The sequence below is a fragment of the Sander lucioperca genome, chromosome 3 (genome assembly GCF_008315115.2).
Source record: "Sander lucioperca isolate FBNREF2018 chromosome 3, SLUC_FBN_1.2, whole genome shotgun sequence".
Lineage (NCBI taxonomy): Eukaryota > Metazoa > Chordata > Actinopteri > Perciformes > Percidae > Sander > Sander lucioperca.
In genome coordinates, this window is record NC_050175.1 from 26,733,188 (window position 1) to 26,750,198 (window position 17,011).

Here is a 17,011-nt window from a genome sequence, read left to right on the forward strand (position 1 = left end):
CGCCCAACTGGGAGGAGGTCTCGGGGGAAGACCCAGGACTAGGTGGAGGGACGTCCAGCTGGGAGGAGGCCTCGGGGAAGACCCAGGACTAGGTGGAGGGATTATATCTCCAACCTGGCCTGGGAACGCCTCGGGATCCCCCAGTCAGAGCTGGTTAATGTGGCTCGGGAAAGGGAAGTTTGGGGTCCCCTGCTGGAAGTGCTCCCCCCGCGACCCGACACCGGATAAGCAGACGAAGATGGATGGATGGATGGCAAACAAATTAAGAAACACATTCACCATTTTGATAACACATAAAGTCATGTGAGTAATGTGTCATTGTTTGTACAAAAGACTGTAACCATTTGTGCAAATAGTGCTAATCAAAACTGTATGGTTAAAAGAGCTGCCCAGCCAGACTTGTTTACTGAGTAAGATAAAGTACAGAAAACTGTTATTCTGGTGTATCAAATGCTTTTGGTTTCTATGTGCAGTATTATATAAAAACCACAGCTGATCCAGAAAGCCCCAGAGTCTCCTGCCGTCTGATGTCAGGTACGTTTCAGTCAAACTTTATAACCTGGAAACATGTTACTGTGTTGTAGTTGGTCTGCATTTTTCAAATTTAGTATATTGCAATTATTCTTGATAACGTGTTTGATACTGAAATTGCATGTTACTGTATCCAGTCAATGACAGAATAAGATTACTTTATGTGGAATGTTTTCATTGATCTGATTTGATTGTTTGCAACTGATCTGCAATCATCAAGAATACAATATTTGGTTCTGTAAAAGTAAAAAAATACTTATTTTTTTCCTCTAGGTTTGAAAGCACAGGGCAGACAAAGAAAAGGTCAGCCCATGTCTACAATGACCACAGGACAAGAGATTGCAGGTACATTCCCACTTAAAATACTCACTAATACCTACAAAAAATACAATTCTTTAAACGGGTGTTTTTTTATTTAAAAGAGAACATAAAAAATGAAAAAAAAAAAGACTGAGGTATATGTGCAGTGAGAATGTGTCACCTCATGCATACTTCAGACCAGACTTACACACAGTTATCTAGAGATAGCTGCAGGTGAAATGATAAGGACATCAGATATAATGTAAGCTATGTAACCTTATAGTAAAACATTGTTGTTTAGGTTGATTGCCAATTACACTGATTGTGTTATTATTTTTGCAGTAAATTGTCAAACATGCATTTATAAACCTAATTAAAAATCATCTATGAATGGTGAATGTTCTTTTCATCTAAATTTTAGTCATTATTTCTCGGTGTGAGTTGTAAAGCATTTTGTAAAGTCTCAAGTTTCATATGAGATCAATAAATTAATTACTTTTCATCAATGTTTAATTACAACAATTGATGGTTTACAGGTATAGGTGAATAATTAGTGGTATTAGTTTTATGGATGCTATAAATAGCCACAGCTATGCGTAACAGTCATGCGTAATAATAGCTGTTTTGAGTGAAATTGCACTTCCTCTTTGCTGTTCGTTATAAAACAGCATCAGTTGTGCGTGCAGCTTCACAAATTTGACGAAAAGAAAGATCATATTTCTGTATTTGTGCATATACACAGTTTTAGTCGTGAATCTACACAAACTTTAATGCATCTGGTCCCAGGAGTTTGATTCCTGGCTTGGTTGTGCATTGTAACAAACACAACAGAGCAGCAATGTGAAAAGAGTGATTTTGGGTGTTTCAAAAGCAAAAGTTAAGATTGTTATACTTTATGCAACTGGTAGTTGGAGCACTTCCAATGCTCTGATGGGTCAAATACCTAGACAGAGACCAATACCTTGTATTTGTCAACATTCAACAAAGTTGATTCTGTTTTGTTATTCTTTAATAATACAATGTAATGTGAAATGTCTTCATGATTGTGAATTCCTGTGATGGCAGAGGAGAGAGAGAAGAGAGAGGGAGGGTGGGGCACGGAAAAAGAGAACAAACAGTTGTGCAGGGCAGGAAGGTATTTACAGGCGTATGACAGGAAGAGGAGTGTTTGCTCCTGAAGTTCAGCGAAAATAATCTATAATGTTTGAGGCATAAATTTCTCAAAATTATACTTATGTGTAGCCTGTTAGCATCCTGGCTGCAAACTCCTACTGGTTTATGACATTTAGTATAGAGCTATAATTTTTTACAAAGAAATTATGCTCATATATGTATAAACTGAACCATCTGATGTTATGTACATTTACACCCAATACATTCACACTCAATTTTAAATGCTGGAACTATTTTACTCTTGTGAATTTGATTCAAATATACTGCTATCACCTACCTAGAGTTGGTCAAGTGCTTTACCCTAAAAATGCATGTAACTGTATCTAATCAATGACTACAATGGATATTCTGTGAACATAATAATGGTTCTGTGAAATTAAAGAGATATTTATTGTTGCCTCTAGGCTTCAAAGCACAAGAAAGTTGAAGGAAAAGTCTGACCATGTCTACCATGAACACTGGAGGACAAGAACCTGCAGGTACAGTCCCACTTATGTATATATTATATATATATCATTCATTCATTTGACCTTTATTTGTATGTATACGGACAAAGGCACTTTTTGAAGGCCATGATTTAGTTTTTTGTTAAGTCTAAAACAATCAAGGATGTTACAGCCACATAAAATATAGATCAGTGAAAAAGTGGCAGGAAACTAAAAGAATAGACTAAAAGGAAAACTCGGGCAGCATTCAACCTAGATCCTATGTTCCTATGTTCATGGCTTAAAGTGAAGAAAAATGCTGAGCCTGAGACTTTTTTTGGAATGGGGGGGGGGGTAAGTGTAATGTTTCAAGATGCATTCATTAAAGTTGTTTTGACTGCCAAAACGTTAAAGTTCTGGAACAATTTTTACTTCTTCCAGCCATATGTTATATTAAGAGTCAATGTAGATTTACATGCAATAATATCATAACCCTACAATGAATCATTGTGAAAACAAAACGTTCTAGATGTGTTGTTACTTTGGCCAGGTCATCATCAAAAAAGCCATTTTTCCATGTTGATATTAGTTGCTTCATGTACATTTATTAAAAATGTTGCATTGTTTAGCTTTTCATATAGCTAGACGTCTAAACTCTGGGACAAGGCCGTTAATGACAAATCGTGTTCCTCTATGAATTTGCACACACGTCGTAATGTTTATATCACAAACACAGTCGGTCAGTGAAGGCGCAGTCACAGCGAGTGCACGGACCGAAGCTTTGTGACTAGCATCTAATGACTAGCAAGCACTTTCTTACCGCTGCTGCCGCAGTATCTTCCTTGAACATATGCTGCAGAAGCAAGCACCCGGCTCCCTCAAAAATGAGGCACTAAGTGCTAAACGGCTTTCCATCTCCACCCTTTTCCTCTTGTCCTTTATTTATGCCCAGCACCATTTGGGACATCTTTCCACTTTTCCAACCATCGCAACTCTAGTTGACCGATTTACATGTGAAAATATGTTGGCTCTATACACGCTAAAATTATTGTTTTTTTAAATGGAGTCTGGTGGGTTAGGCCCTAGCAACTTCAGAGCTGTTCCTGGTTAAACAGAAAGGTCTGAGGTTTTAAAGGTCAACCTCCTTAGAAATCCTTTCCATAATGTTGTCAGACACTTAGAATATTAATCTGAGCCTGTCAGCATCAAAACAAGCACTTTTGTGAAGGTAAATACAAGCTGGAGAATTGCCCTATTAACTTACATTGTAGCTTGTTTCTACGCTGCCGACTGCAGCGATCTTGCCTAATACTGGACCAATGTCAAAGATTGTTGTTCCCATCAGTCACTTAGACACAAACACATAGGAAAATAGGGTCCAGGTTGAAAAAAACGGTAGTTACCCTTTAAAGGTGCACTGTTCTGTTGTATTTTACCACTTTTAGCGCTATGGAGCAAAGTTTTCATGTGTGGGGCCCTGTTTTGTACTGTGAATGATGAGATGTCACGATTCACCCTTCCAGACACATATTTAACAATATTCCACTGATCCACAGTTGGTGGTGGTAATGTGCTAATAAAGGCAAAGAAAAAAAGTGCTCACACACACACACACACACACACACACACACACACACAAAATCCAAAAGGGGCTGCCTGTTGTACTTTTTCTCAAAGTGAACTTCTCTTTCTCTTTGACAGTCCTACTCAACTTTCTCTCCAAAGTTGGACTGGAGACATTTTATCCTAACAAACTCACTCTTCAGTCTCTCTTGGAGATCGACAAAAACAGCATAAATGAAGAAGCTGTCTCATCTGTAAAGGACATACCATGGGGTTTTCTCAGAAAACTATTTAAACTCAATTCTGAATGCAGGAGCTGTACACAATTATCAGACAATGGTGATGATGATGATGATGATGATGATGATGATGATGATCTTTACACTGCAGATGACCCTGCAGGGGATAGTAAGGTCAACCCTCTCGACCTCATAGTAGCACTCTTCCTTTGTGCTGACAGCTTCTTGCAACAGGAGCTGGCCCTCAAGATGTCAATGTGCCAGTTTTCTGTCCCACTGCTGTTGCCCCATGCCAATAACAGCCAGAGTACCCTGATGCTTTGGGCTCTGAGAGACATCGTCAAAGAGTGGCGTCCACATCATTTGTCTGAATCAAGAGGGTTTGTTGAAGACAACATTATCCAAGCAGATATTCCATTCTACTCCTTCGTGCGGCTGAAAAACTGCAGTTTATCCAAGTCCAAGTGTTTGAATCATGTTCTCAGCCTTGGTCAGTACGACAACAATATGTTCATACACAGAGATATGGAAGGAGGGGCACATAAAAGAACCATTGCCAATGGTTTAGTAGAGGTTTGCTGGTACCTTCCCAGTGGTACTGAAGATCTTGACATATTTCCAAAACCAGTTGCATTCGCTAATTTGCGAGGAGATGTTTGTGAGTCACTCGCACAGTTCACTTTTCTTTTTCAAGTGTCAACTGCTACCTTTGTATTCCTGGACAAAGTTGAAGAAGAGGAGCACAAGATTCTGACTTCTCTTCAAGATGTGAAATCCAAACTATTCTTCATTGTTAACCGCAAGGAGGGGAATGTTACAGAGGATATGATGTCTGTCAGGAAAACACAGAAAGAATTAGACCTACCAAAGACCAGTGTGAAAATCAAAGACCAAAGGGTAAATGTAGCAGAGTTTTCAAATAAACTTTGTGCAGCCATCAAGAAATCCCTCAAAGATGTAAAAACCACAAAAAGCATTGCAAATATGCTTCACAAAGCTGTTGAACTTGGTCTGTCGGTGGATGAACGCACAAGTGACGACCAAAGGAAGGCAGCTGAGGAGATTTGAATGAATTAATCCAATCAAAAAAATCCAGGTGGCAGAAAAAATAGCAGACCAAGAAAAAATAATGAAGCAAAAATTGCAGGAATACTACAAAAGGAAAGACAGTCATGTGAATCTAATAGAGAAATTCAAAACTGAATTTTTCAACAGTATCAGTAGTCTTGCAAAAGAAATCCAACGATCAGTAAACAATAAATTGGATTGTGCACTCGAGCTAAGAAAAAGTTTAAAAGAGGCTCAGGACATTCAAAGAAACAACAGAGGAATGATTGAAGAACAAGTTATGAACCTCTTGAGTGACTGCAAACACCAAAAACTGACTGACAAAGAATTGAAACATGAGTTTGAAAAGATGTGGGCTGAAGTCACTGTAAATGTGTCTGGCCTGAAAGAACAAAACATACAAGAAAGCATCTTCAAACAGTTGAGAAAACAATTCTTAAATCATAATGTCAATGAGGAATTACATAACATTGGAGACCTAAAAGACATTGTGAAGGACCCATTTAAGGCAAAAAAGAAACACATGAAAACAAGCCTGAACTGGATAAAAAATAAAGACACAAAAAGAAAGTTACAGAGCTTTGCAGACAGTGTTATTGAGTCTTGCACACGGTTTGTCCATGATACTGCAAAAACAGAAAGAGATTACAATGATTCTTTTACAAGGGAGCTTCTGGAAAAAGTGGATGAATCTCTGAAACAATGGAGCAAACACTGCAAGCCCCAGTTTGGGTTTGACCTGAAACTTTACATGTGTGGCATTGCCTCAAGAGAGTTCCTTCACATGCACAGAAACTTCTTGTCAGATAGGGATCCAAAACTTCAGCTGGAGAAGTACAAGCCTCAGTACTTGTCACATTTTCTTGATTTATACAATCAGGGAGATGATTGCCAACGAAAAGCAGATGACTTTGTCAGACTTTGTGTCAAACCTGCTGTTGAAGAGTACATCAGTAGATCTCTGGGAATAGACATTGTAGATGAGATTTTGACAAGTTGCCATTCAGCAGAGTACAGTTCACGCTCCTTTTTCCAGTACAACATTCAGGAAGAGTTGCTGCAAAAAGGAGAGTTTGAGGGTTTTGTCAAATACATTTGTAAGTATGAAATTTATGTTAAGGATTGGATATTTCAGCACATTCTGCGAAACTTGTCAATAGACAAAACTTTGTGCAAACTGAAGAATAACAATCTGCAGTTCATAGTTCACAAAATAACAGAAGCAACAAAAATGGCTTCAAAAGGAGAGGATGGTGTTCAGCTTCCAGATAACCAGGAAAGCATCACAAAGCTCATCAACAACATGCGCACATATTTGATCAAAGACATCTCAATTTCAGAGGAGGCTGAAAAAAGCACCTTGTTTCAAATCCAAAGCACATGTCATCCATTTACAGAGAGCCTCAGTAAATCATTGGGTGAATTGAAGGAACAGCTGCAGGAGGAATTCTCAAACTCTGAAGACATCACTGAGACTCTGAACAAACTTCCAATCAAACCACAAGATGAGCTTTTCAAGCAGGTGTTTGGCTGTGGACAACAATGTCCATTTTGTAAAGTTCCTTGTGAGGCTGGAGGCAAAGAACACAAGAAACATCATGCAGCTGTTCATCGGCCACAAGGTCTTGGTAGATGCAGTGTTGTGGACACTGAGAAGCTGGTTGAAACATTGTGTACAACAGAAGTGCACAGTGAATGTAAATTCAAAAGCACAAAAACTAAATGGGAGTGCCATCCTTATAAGGACTACATGGACTACTATCCAGACTGGCACATTCCTCCTGACTCCACCATCGAGGCTTCGGACTACTGGAAGTATGTCCTGGTTCAATACAATGAAAGATTTGCTCAAGAATATGAAGCCAAACCAGCTGATGTTCCAGAGGCCTGGAGGAGAATCACAAAGGAACAAGCACTGGAGGGATTAAAAGACGCTTTCAACATTAAGTGAACAATGTACAATCCTGAAAAATATCTTTTAAACAAAACAACATTTCAACATTGAAGAATTTATTAAATGTCCAGAGAAATCCAAAAGGGAACTGAAGTAGGGCATTAAGAAGAGCAATCAGTCAAATAAAAGACTACACTATTATCTTTACTTAGAAAAATAAAGATTTTTTAGTCTAATTCAGTGTAATTAAAACAACTCAAATACTTTAGAAACTGTTACCTTAAATAATTTAAGTATGATGGACGATAAGATTTTATTTTTTATTTTTAGTGTAAGTTTTTTGTGTTAAATCTCAACTGAACACTAAATCAGCTACTGACAGTGAACACTGTGACATACTTTGGTCTGGTAAAGGACAAATGATGAGTTCAACAAGTGCCAAAGCTGAAACAATAACTGGAAACAGTTATATAAGACTTTTAAATGTTTTCTACATACTTTATACTTTTTGAATATTACAAATGTGTTTTCTTTTATTAATATTCTATAGGCCCTCATGCACAATGACTGGTACACAATAATAATGTTGACGATGATAATGATAAAGACAATTACAATGTACAATAAAAATCATTTAGAAAATATCCTCTTTACCTTTTTTGGTTTGTGATTACAAATGTTTTTGTTTTTATTTTCAAGATGCTATGTAAATAATGACTGGTGTGCACAAAAATGAAAATGATGTACATCAGAAAACAAATATATTGCTATGCACAGTATAACTGGTGTGCACAATAATGATGTCAATGATAGAGGATTTAGATGTTTTGTAATAGAACATGGTTCATTCATTGCAACTTTGAGTTGACTTTCTAAAAACCATGTAGGCAAAGAAAGACCAAACAGAATTAGTGAATAACAAATATTGATAAAAATGACTTTTGATTCAGACTTTTTTTAATTGTACTTTAATATTACCACTTTTTCTTGTTTTATTCTTTTTTAAATGATATGTTTAACAAACTAACATAGTGACTTGTGTGCACAACATAATGATGTTTAGGCCTAAGTACAAATACCATGTGATGAGATTGTTTTACTTACTTTTATTATTAGAACTTACTCAACTATTTACATTTTTATAGTTTTATTCTCAACATTTGTAGCTAAATGTAACAAGAAACATTATTTTGATGTTTGCTTGAAGAATACAAAAAACAGCATGTAAAAGCTGATCTGACATGCTCTTCTGGTTTTCTATTATTCTTTTTTGTTGTGTTTTTAATTTAGTTTGATTATGATTACAGCTCTATCTGTAATGACTAGTGCTAAAGATGTTGATGATGATGATGATGAACTACAAAAGTCATGTGAAACAGATCTTTTCTAACATGTTATCTTTAATGTTTGATATTATTTTACTTCTAATATGTAGATGCAAAACATTTGTTTCTTTTGATGTGTATTTGATAAGTCAGTGAATGAAAAATATTAAACTCAAATTACTTTTTGCTGACCTGCTTTGTTTTTACTTCTTAAATATTTACCATTTTTTCTTGTTTTATTGCTTTTAAAGAAATGTTAAACAAACTTGCATAATGACTTATGTGCACAGAAATGATGATGTAGGCCTGAGTATAATGACCATGTGATGAGATGTTTCACTTACTATTATTAATGTTACTACTTTTTATTACTTATTCCACTATTTACATTTTTACAGTTGTATTCCTCAATATTCTTGCTAAATGTAATCTGAAAAGTAATTAATGTGTACTTGGAGAGTACAAACAGCATTAAATGAAATATATGCATGTTGATGTTCATGTGCAAATACTGTGGCATCCTTTCACATGTTGTTAATGATTAACTTGTTAACAGATGATGATGTGTTGTTGAACAAGTACCAAAGAAGTTAAAAAGCTGGAAATACTTTGTTATCTCTAACTTAAACATGCTCTTATTGTTTATGATCATTCATTTTTGTTTTGTTTTTAATTTTGGGCTAAAGATGACTTTGTTGATGATGTTGAACTATAAAAGCAATGTAAAATGTTCTCTAGCAAATCATCATTATTCTTTCATATTTATCATTTTACTTATATATTTTAGGTATAAATAAATCAGTTTTATCTTTTGATGTGTATTTGATAAGTCAGTGAATAAGAAATATATATATGTTGGCGTGTTTGTTGCTCATGATTAAAGCTTTAGTGCTTAACTTTTTGATATTAATGAACGTCGTTACATTCAAGCCATTGTCAAATGAGTTGCTACAAAGCTAATTAAGACTATCAGCTCCACACAACTCTCTCTGGATTTCTCAGTATGACTATGTTCAGAAGATTGTGGCGTCTGGCGACTTTCCTGTGCTGAAACTCGAGTTAAGATAATGACCTCTTCTAAAGAGTCCATCATGTTTTTTTAATCCTCCGTGTCCTCCTTGGTTACTAGCAACTGTGTGGAGGGTGGGGGGGGGGGGTGATGCACGCTCACAGAAAGCTTGTTTCATGTGGGCGCGCCATAGTGTTTTTCTTTCTTTCTTAGAATTCCTCATGGGGGAGACAAAAACTATGCACTATAGCTTTAAATGTGGTCTTAACAAGCCAACAGTGGGGAATATTGTTAAACATGTTAAACTTCTGACTTAGGTTGTTAGACAGACGAGTTAATCAAGCTACAAGGAAGTTGAAAAGTTAAACTTCTGGAAGATATGTCATATATGTTGGCAATTTCTGTACCGTTTGTTGTTGACTACAAAAGTTTTTTTTTCCTTTTTTACAAGTTTATAAAGAGTAAAGTAATAATGATGAGCAAATTGATAATGATGATTAATGTAAAAAGATCAATTGAAAAAAAAAAATGTTTTGATATAAAAACCCAAAATGCTTAAAGTCGCCTTTATCAAATTAAAATACAAGTATTGGGTATTAAGTTTACAAAGTTCTACAAATTATTTTGCTTAGGTTATAGTTTTTTAAGCTGTAACCATCAATCACTCTTTTCAGCTGTCAGAAGTTCCGTAATTTCCATTGTGCATTGCATTCTGGGATAATAGTGTCTATCAACACCAGTTTTACATTATTACACCACCACTGTCTCAAAACATGGTTAGATTTTTATTGTATCCAACTAGGACACAATGTTAGAAAACAGGATTATATGAGTAGTATATTTATATGCAAGAATACTGCATCTCTCTCAAATATAATGGAGGTGAATGAACTTTCCGTTGTCTTGCACACATCCAAAAATTGCATTGAAAAATGTCTCTTGTCTTCCTAGAAACAATGTCTACAGTTACTCTGGACAATCAAAATAACTCAAAAAGTGAATGCAAGAAAGAAGTAGTAATACAACTTTGTGAAATTCAGCCACCTGCTACTTGAGGGCAGAAGAAATCAGAGACTACACAATCACAATAATAATACTCCCTGATTTATCACTGGCCGATTTACTCACTTGTTTTAAGCAAATACTACTTTTAGTTCTCATAAACTGACAAAACTGAGTTGATAAGAAACTGTGTATAAGCTGTAATAAACACTGTATGGGACATAAAGTCTCACTTACCATTCTGGAAAACAGCCACAAGGGGGCACTCAAAGACCACAGAGTCAAGTCAAGTCCACAATGAAGAGGTTAGATGCACAAAAATCTTTCCAGAGTAATAAAGAGTAATAAAGCACAATTACTCCACACAGAAGTTTTGAATTTGCATAACACAATAAAACAGGAATATTTTAACAATAATATACCAATTCCAGTTATGATTTTGCCAGATCAAATCTTATTTAACATTGTTTTGGTACTAATCTCTTCTCCTATTACAGACACACATTACTCCATCTATTCAACGAACCCAGCTAGTCAGCATTGTTAAGCCAAGACGTTTTACTTAACCAGGAAGTCCCTTGACATGAAAATCTCTTTCCTGTTGGAGACCTGGCCAAGTCTGTAAGGTTTAGACTTGAGCAGCCTTGATGAAATATCATCATTCATGACTGAAGAGCAATATGTGTCTCACTTTCCTAAGAGGATCTTTATTTAGTATTAACTTGGAAGTTCAGCAATTAGTTTTTGCTGTGCTGTAAGTGATAGCATCTGATTAGCTTACCTGTGGCTAAGAAGTTTAAAACTTGGCAGCATGCTAAGTTGGACATATTAACTCTTGTGTTGTCTTCCCATTGACCATAGATTGGTCAAAAGTGAAAACTAACTTTTTTTGACGCTTTTTCCAGCATTTTTGTAACTTTTTTTTAACACTTTTTTATTTTTTATTTATTTAAATGACATTAAATCATTTTTTTTTGTTTAAAAAAAGTATACAGTTCAGATCAGAAGATGTTGAGTGAATCACCGTTCATGTCAAAGTTTTAGTCAGGAGACCATTTACATTTTTTTTTTTTTCAAATGCTATAAAATTTAATAAAACGCCCAAAATTCGATGGAAGTAATCATTACTTTTACCTATGAAGAATGTTGTATGGCTTCCATACAATGTACATGTACAGCGGAGCAGAGTTGTTAACCCTCAGCACACACCGCTTCATGAGGCATCGGTGGCCTAAAGGTTAGAGAAAGGTTAGAGAAGCGAGCTTGTGACCGGGAGGTCGTCGGTTCAATCCTCCAGACCGACAGGAGAAAATCTGGGTGGGGAAAGTGAAAGAGCAGCGCTTGTCCCTCCCTCATTACCACCACTGAGGTGCCCTTGAGCAAGGCCCTTAGCAGATCAGACAGTGGTTGTACTGGGCAGCTTCTGGGTATGTGTCATTCAGTACAATGTAACTGTGTGAATGTCATCAGGGTGTTCCTGCAAAAGAGAGGCTTCCTCTCAGTGAACCTTCTCTGGATAAATAAAAAAAACATGTGCACACAACTTGCAGAGTGGAATGCCTGAGATTAGGAGAAAGAGCAGGGTGGCACTGAGAGCCACTCCTTATGAGTTTGTATCTCTTACTCACAGTAGGAGGAGCCCGGGTTCAGTGTCACAGTGACATCATTGTTAAGTGAGACAGAGGCAGTCGTGGAGGGAGTAGAGTACCCACACTTGCAGTATCATAGTAAAAATACAAATATAATTTGAGTAGTGTCAGCAAAAAGTTTACTTCCAAAGTTTTTCAGTTGGTTATTTAGACAATATCAGCACAGGACCACCTATAGTGCAGTTTAAGGGCCAGTTGACCCAAATCTTACCCAAACATTTGCTCATGTACCTTATGATATCTAATGATGGAGTATAAGGCCATAGTAAGAGTACATTACAAGTAAAGGTCCGATGTTCATAACTATTCTTCAGTGAAATTAAACAAGTCTCAGTAAAATGTATCAAAAGCCAAACTACTGATAGTAAAGAAGACAAGAAGAGTTTAGTTTAGCTGTCCCTATATTTCATTTTCATGAAGGAATGAAAGGAGAAAACATACGTAGAAAAGAGAGAAAGAGATGACATTTGCCAAGTTTATGACATGCAGAGTAAATTCAGCACTCAAGATAAATGTGGAGGAGTAAAAACTACATCCCTTTCCTCTAAGGTGAAAGTAGAAGAATGCCAAATGTAAATTTGTAAACCTACCTAGTACCTGCCACCACTATCAGTGTGACATCACATTTCATGCAGGACATCCAGAAAGGCTGCATTCCACAGCTTCACTCCTCCTCCTTCACATCTTCCTCCTCCTTCCCAGCTGAAGTATCTGTAGGTGAATGTTTGGGTCAGAGCGGCGCATCAGCCTGGACACACAACAGTGACAGAGACCAAGGACCATCATTAAAACTGAGAGAAGCTTGAACTAACAGGTGAGTGTGACTCTAATGACCCTGTTACCTGGTTGGACTAATGCTAATTACTATCTCGTAAAAAATCTGAATGACTTAGTTCTTCAAGAGAAAAAGAAAATGTTTAATTTGTGATTTTTAACTTGTTTGTGGGCCTATTAATTTCAACTCATCCATCATGGAAATGCCTTTATCTTTACCTTCATGTGTCTTCATTTATAATAAGTATATTATATTGTACATGAAGGCATCAAAGTGTCTTTACTTCACTGTCAGAATACTATAATGGGTAACCCTTGTGTTGTCTTCACTTTTGCTCTTCTAACAACTGCAACTAAATTGTGATCACTACAGCCAGTAGGTATAGATCAGGGGTTCTTGTCCTTTTGAGTGCAGTCATTTTTGAGAATCCTGGCTCACACAAATATGTCGACGCGAAAGGGAGGAGAATCTTCAAAGCGACGTCACAGAGTTGAGGGTATTCCTGCATCAATGCTGCCCAGAATGACGAAAGAGGGCAGGAGGTAAAGAGTTCCTTCAGCCTACTATCACTCTTCAGCTCAATAAGCTGTTCCTGCATATCAATTGACAGCTCGTTTGCTGTGCACACAAATGGATCTCGAACCCACGCAAAAGAACGATAATCCTCTTTAAAGTACGTCGCAAATTGTTCTCTCATTGCTGACAGGTGCTCAGACGCTGATTGAAATAGAGAGGAGAAATCGTGTGACGTGCCTGCATCAGTGATAAAGTATGCAAGGCTGGGGAACATGTCGCAGTTCCCTCGACTGATGCGGCCATGCCAGAGGTCAAGTTTTTGTGTGAAGGCGTCCACTCTGTCTGCAAGGAGCAAAATATGAGTTTCGCGGCCTTGCAGAGACAGGTTGAGGCCATTCAAGTGGTCAAATATATCGACCAAATAGGACAGAGACGCAAGCCACATAGTGTCATCCAGATGCTTCACCAGATCTGATTTGATTTCTGTCAAAAACCACTTCACCTCCTCTCGCAGCTCATACATCGCTGTAACACCCGCCCCCTGGAGAGCCAGCGAACTTCAGTGTGCAGAAGCAGCTGTTCGTGCCCTGACCCCATCTCCTGGCAGAAGACCGGCATTTTTTTAGCAGCTAGTGTTTCGCGATGGTCCATGCAATGTGTCCATTTCACAAGTGGAGCTATTTGCTGAACGCGACCACCTAGGCCACGCTCACGGCCCGTCATTGCCCACGCACCATCCGTGAATAGGCCAACGCATCGGTCCCAAGCCAAACCATTTTCATGGATAAAAATATCAAGGACATTGAAGATTGCTTCTCCTGTAGTGTGCGACTGAAGAGGCTGGCAAAACAGGACATCCTCCTCAATCGCCTTGTCCCGCAGATAGCTGACAGGTGAGGAGCTGTGCCTGCCCAGCAATATCAGTGGATTCGTCCAGCTGCAGCGCGTAGTAAGGACTCTTTTTTATGATCTCTATCAGTTGCTCTCTGATATCATTAGACATGTCTGAAATTCTCCTAGCGACTGTGTCATTGGACAGTGGTACTGCACCGAGTTTGGCTGCTGCACTATCTCCTATCATTATTCTGCACGTCTTGCACGGCCGGCAAAATGAGAGTCTCGGCAATTGTATGCGGTTTACCCAGTTTAGCTATTCTTTTGGCCACTACATACAATGCCTCCAAACACTGTTTAGACAGTGCTGTGCACTGAAATGGTTGCCTGTTGCTGATGGAGTCCATCAAGCTTTCTTTTAAAATATTCAGCCGGTTTATCCTTAATGCCAGCATGCTTTGTTTAAGTTTGTAAGTTTATTTGATTAGGACAATGCACATTAATCAACATTTCTGTAAATGCGCCAGTGTTAGCCAGTCGGCTAATTTTTAACTGTAGTCCTAATTACCTAGTATGCATGTCTTTATGGTGGGAAGAAACCGGAGCACACACAACAGACTGAGGTCTCAGATCAGCCGTGACTGTAAACCCAAACTGCAGGTATGCTTCATTGTACCTTTGAAGCTTTTTTGCAGCTGGTGGTGCGTCGGTTGCCTTGTTGGTCCTCACTAGAAATCTCTCCATTTTTGTTTGGTTTTGAAATAATTGGGATGTGGATTAGTGGTGTTTTTAATAAAGTTTAGGCTATGATGTAACGATGTGTGCGTGTGTGTGGCTATGTTGAGAGACTAGTATCGGGGGCTAATCAGTCGGGACTAAGGCACGATCTTTAATACAACGAACAAAATTTTGCAGGCAATGCAGATTTTATTTTATTTTAAGACTTAATGATTGTAGTCCTTTGTCAGTGAGTGAGTGAGTGGGTGAGTGTGTGTGTCTTACTTGTGTGGGTGTTGCAACACGGTGAAAAAGGCAGAGGGGTAGCTAACTGTATGTTCACACTGCTGCCGACTTGAGCTGCAAAGAAGCTCTGGCCGCCCGGTCGAGGACGCTGGTCAGAAAGTCCGGGGAAGCTGTTTGAGGCTTTGGCCGCTCTGACGTAGCAGCATTCTATGTTCATCATGGAGAATTGAAAAAGTTAAACTCCACAAGCGTGCCCTGCGGGCTTGACAACCTCGCTGACCGGGCTGTCTCACACACACACACACACACACACACACACACACACACACACACACACACACACACACACACACACACACACACACACACACACACACACACACACACACACACACACACACGTCCACAGCTCAGCAGGCAGAGGCAGGGGCGAGAGCGAGATCTTCGTTTCTCTTCGGGAGACTTGTTTAAATTATGACAAATATGCTAAATACATTAGATTTAGTATTTAGTTCATACTTTTTTTGGTGTATTTGTTTGCTGATTTTAACGCTATAAAGACCGTTGCCGTGCTTGCATCACTCCCTTAGCCCTCCTACCAGTTCCTATGGCCACTTGGCCAGTGGGAATGCAAATGGAAAAAACTGTTTTGGGGGAGAGTAGTTAGTAGATCTGTTTAGAAGTGGACTTTTCCTATAACTACGTTCCTGTAACTACTTGAAAGCGTGCTTTCGAGTCTCCAAACACCACAAAAGTCTCCAATAACACCAGTAAAAGTCGCTAGATTTGTCGCTAGTCGCTTTTGACAAAAAAAGTCGCCAGGAGGATGATTTGTTTGTGTTTTATAAATAGGCCAACCACTTGCATTTCAACCATTTTTATCCCAATAACCACTGTTTTAATCAACATTATTCACGAGATATTATCATGGTTTATATGTATTTCTTATAATGTTATTATTTCGGTCTATTTTGGCTAGGGAAGCTGGGTTGCTTTTTTGTTTATTTATATTTTTTAAACTATAACGCTAGATCTATCAACATTTATTTAGATGTTATCATGGTATTCATTTCTTTATTTTAATAATATTATTTCGGTCTTATTACCGGTGAAATATTACAGTATGCTGTAATACAGAACATTACGATATGATCCGAGCTAGACGCATTCAAAGCTGATATCCCACAATGCAATGCGGCCATTCATTCACAGAATCGGGCAGAATTGGGCTAAAAATAGCAATAATAAAACTGTCACAGATTTCGAGATTTAAGGGGGCGTGTTTTTTCTTTCGTCGATATCTGACAGTGAGGGATTAACATGAATGTCTATCTGACGGACCCCCTCGTCGAAAAATAATGCAAGGGGTACCTCCCTGGTGTTGAAAGTAAACGCCAGGGGTCCTTGACCATGCGTCATACATTTGACGAGTTGGGAGTGAGACTGTGTTGCCCAGAATGTGAATGCAATGGGGCCTGGCCAGAAGAGGACCTTGGAGCAAGTGGAATTTAGATGGAAGAATCTGAGGGCCAGAGCAACAAAGGACCTTGCTGAAGCAAAAAACACCCAAACAGGCAACAACCCCTTTAAGAAAGGTGAATACACAGATGTGGTTCTGGACATTATTGGAGGTGAGAACTCTAAAGCTCTGCACGGGATTCAAGGTGTTGTAAGGGATGGTGAGCCTACGATTGTAGAGGAAAGTGAGCCAGTTCCTCCTAATGCAGAGGAAACATTCATTCTGG

At 38.2% G+C, this 17,011-nt stretch overlaps 1 protein-coding gene across 1 annotated transcript in view; it reads left to right on the forward strand.

Moving 5' to 3' along the window:
- The first annotated feature begins 261 nt into the window (after positions 1 to 261).
- The window catches only part of LOC116067186 (up-regulator of cell proliferation-like), a 77,631-nt gene continuing 60,881 nt past the window's right edge, over positions 262 to 17,011 (forward strand). The window contains exons 1-3 of the mRNA XM_035999586.1: positions 262 to 534; positions 805 to 876; positions 2,409 to 2,483. Of these exons, the coding sequence (XP_035855479.1) occupies positions 2,447 to 2,483 (37 nt within the window). The 5' untranslated portion in view covers positions 262 to 534; positions 805 to 876; positions 2,409 to 2,446. The remainder of the gene's footprint in view (positions 535 to 804; positions 877 to 2,408; positions 2,484 to 17,011) is intronic.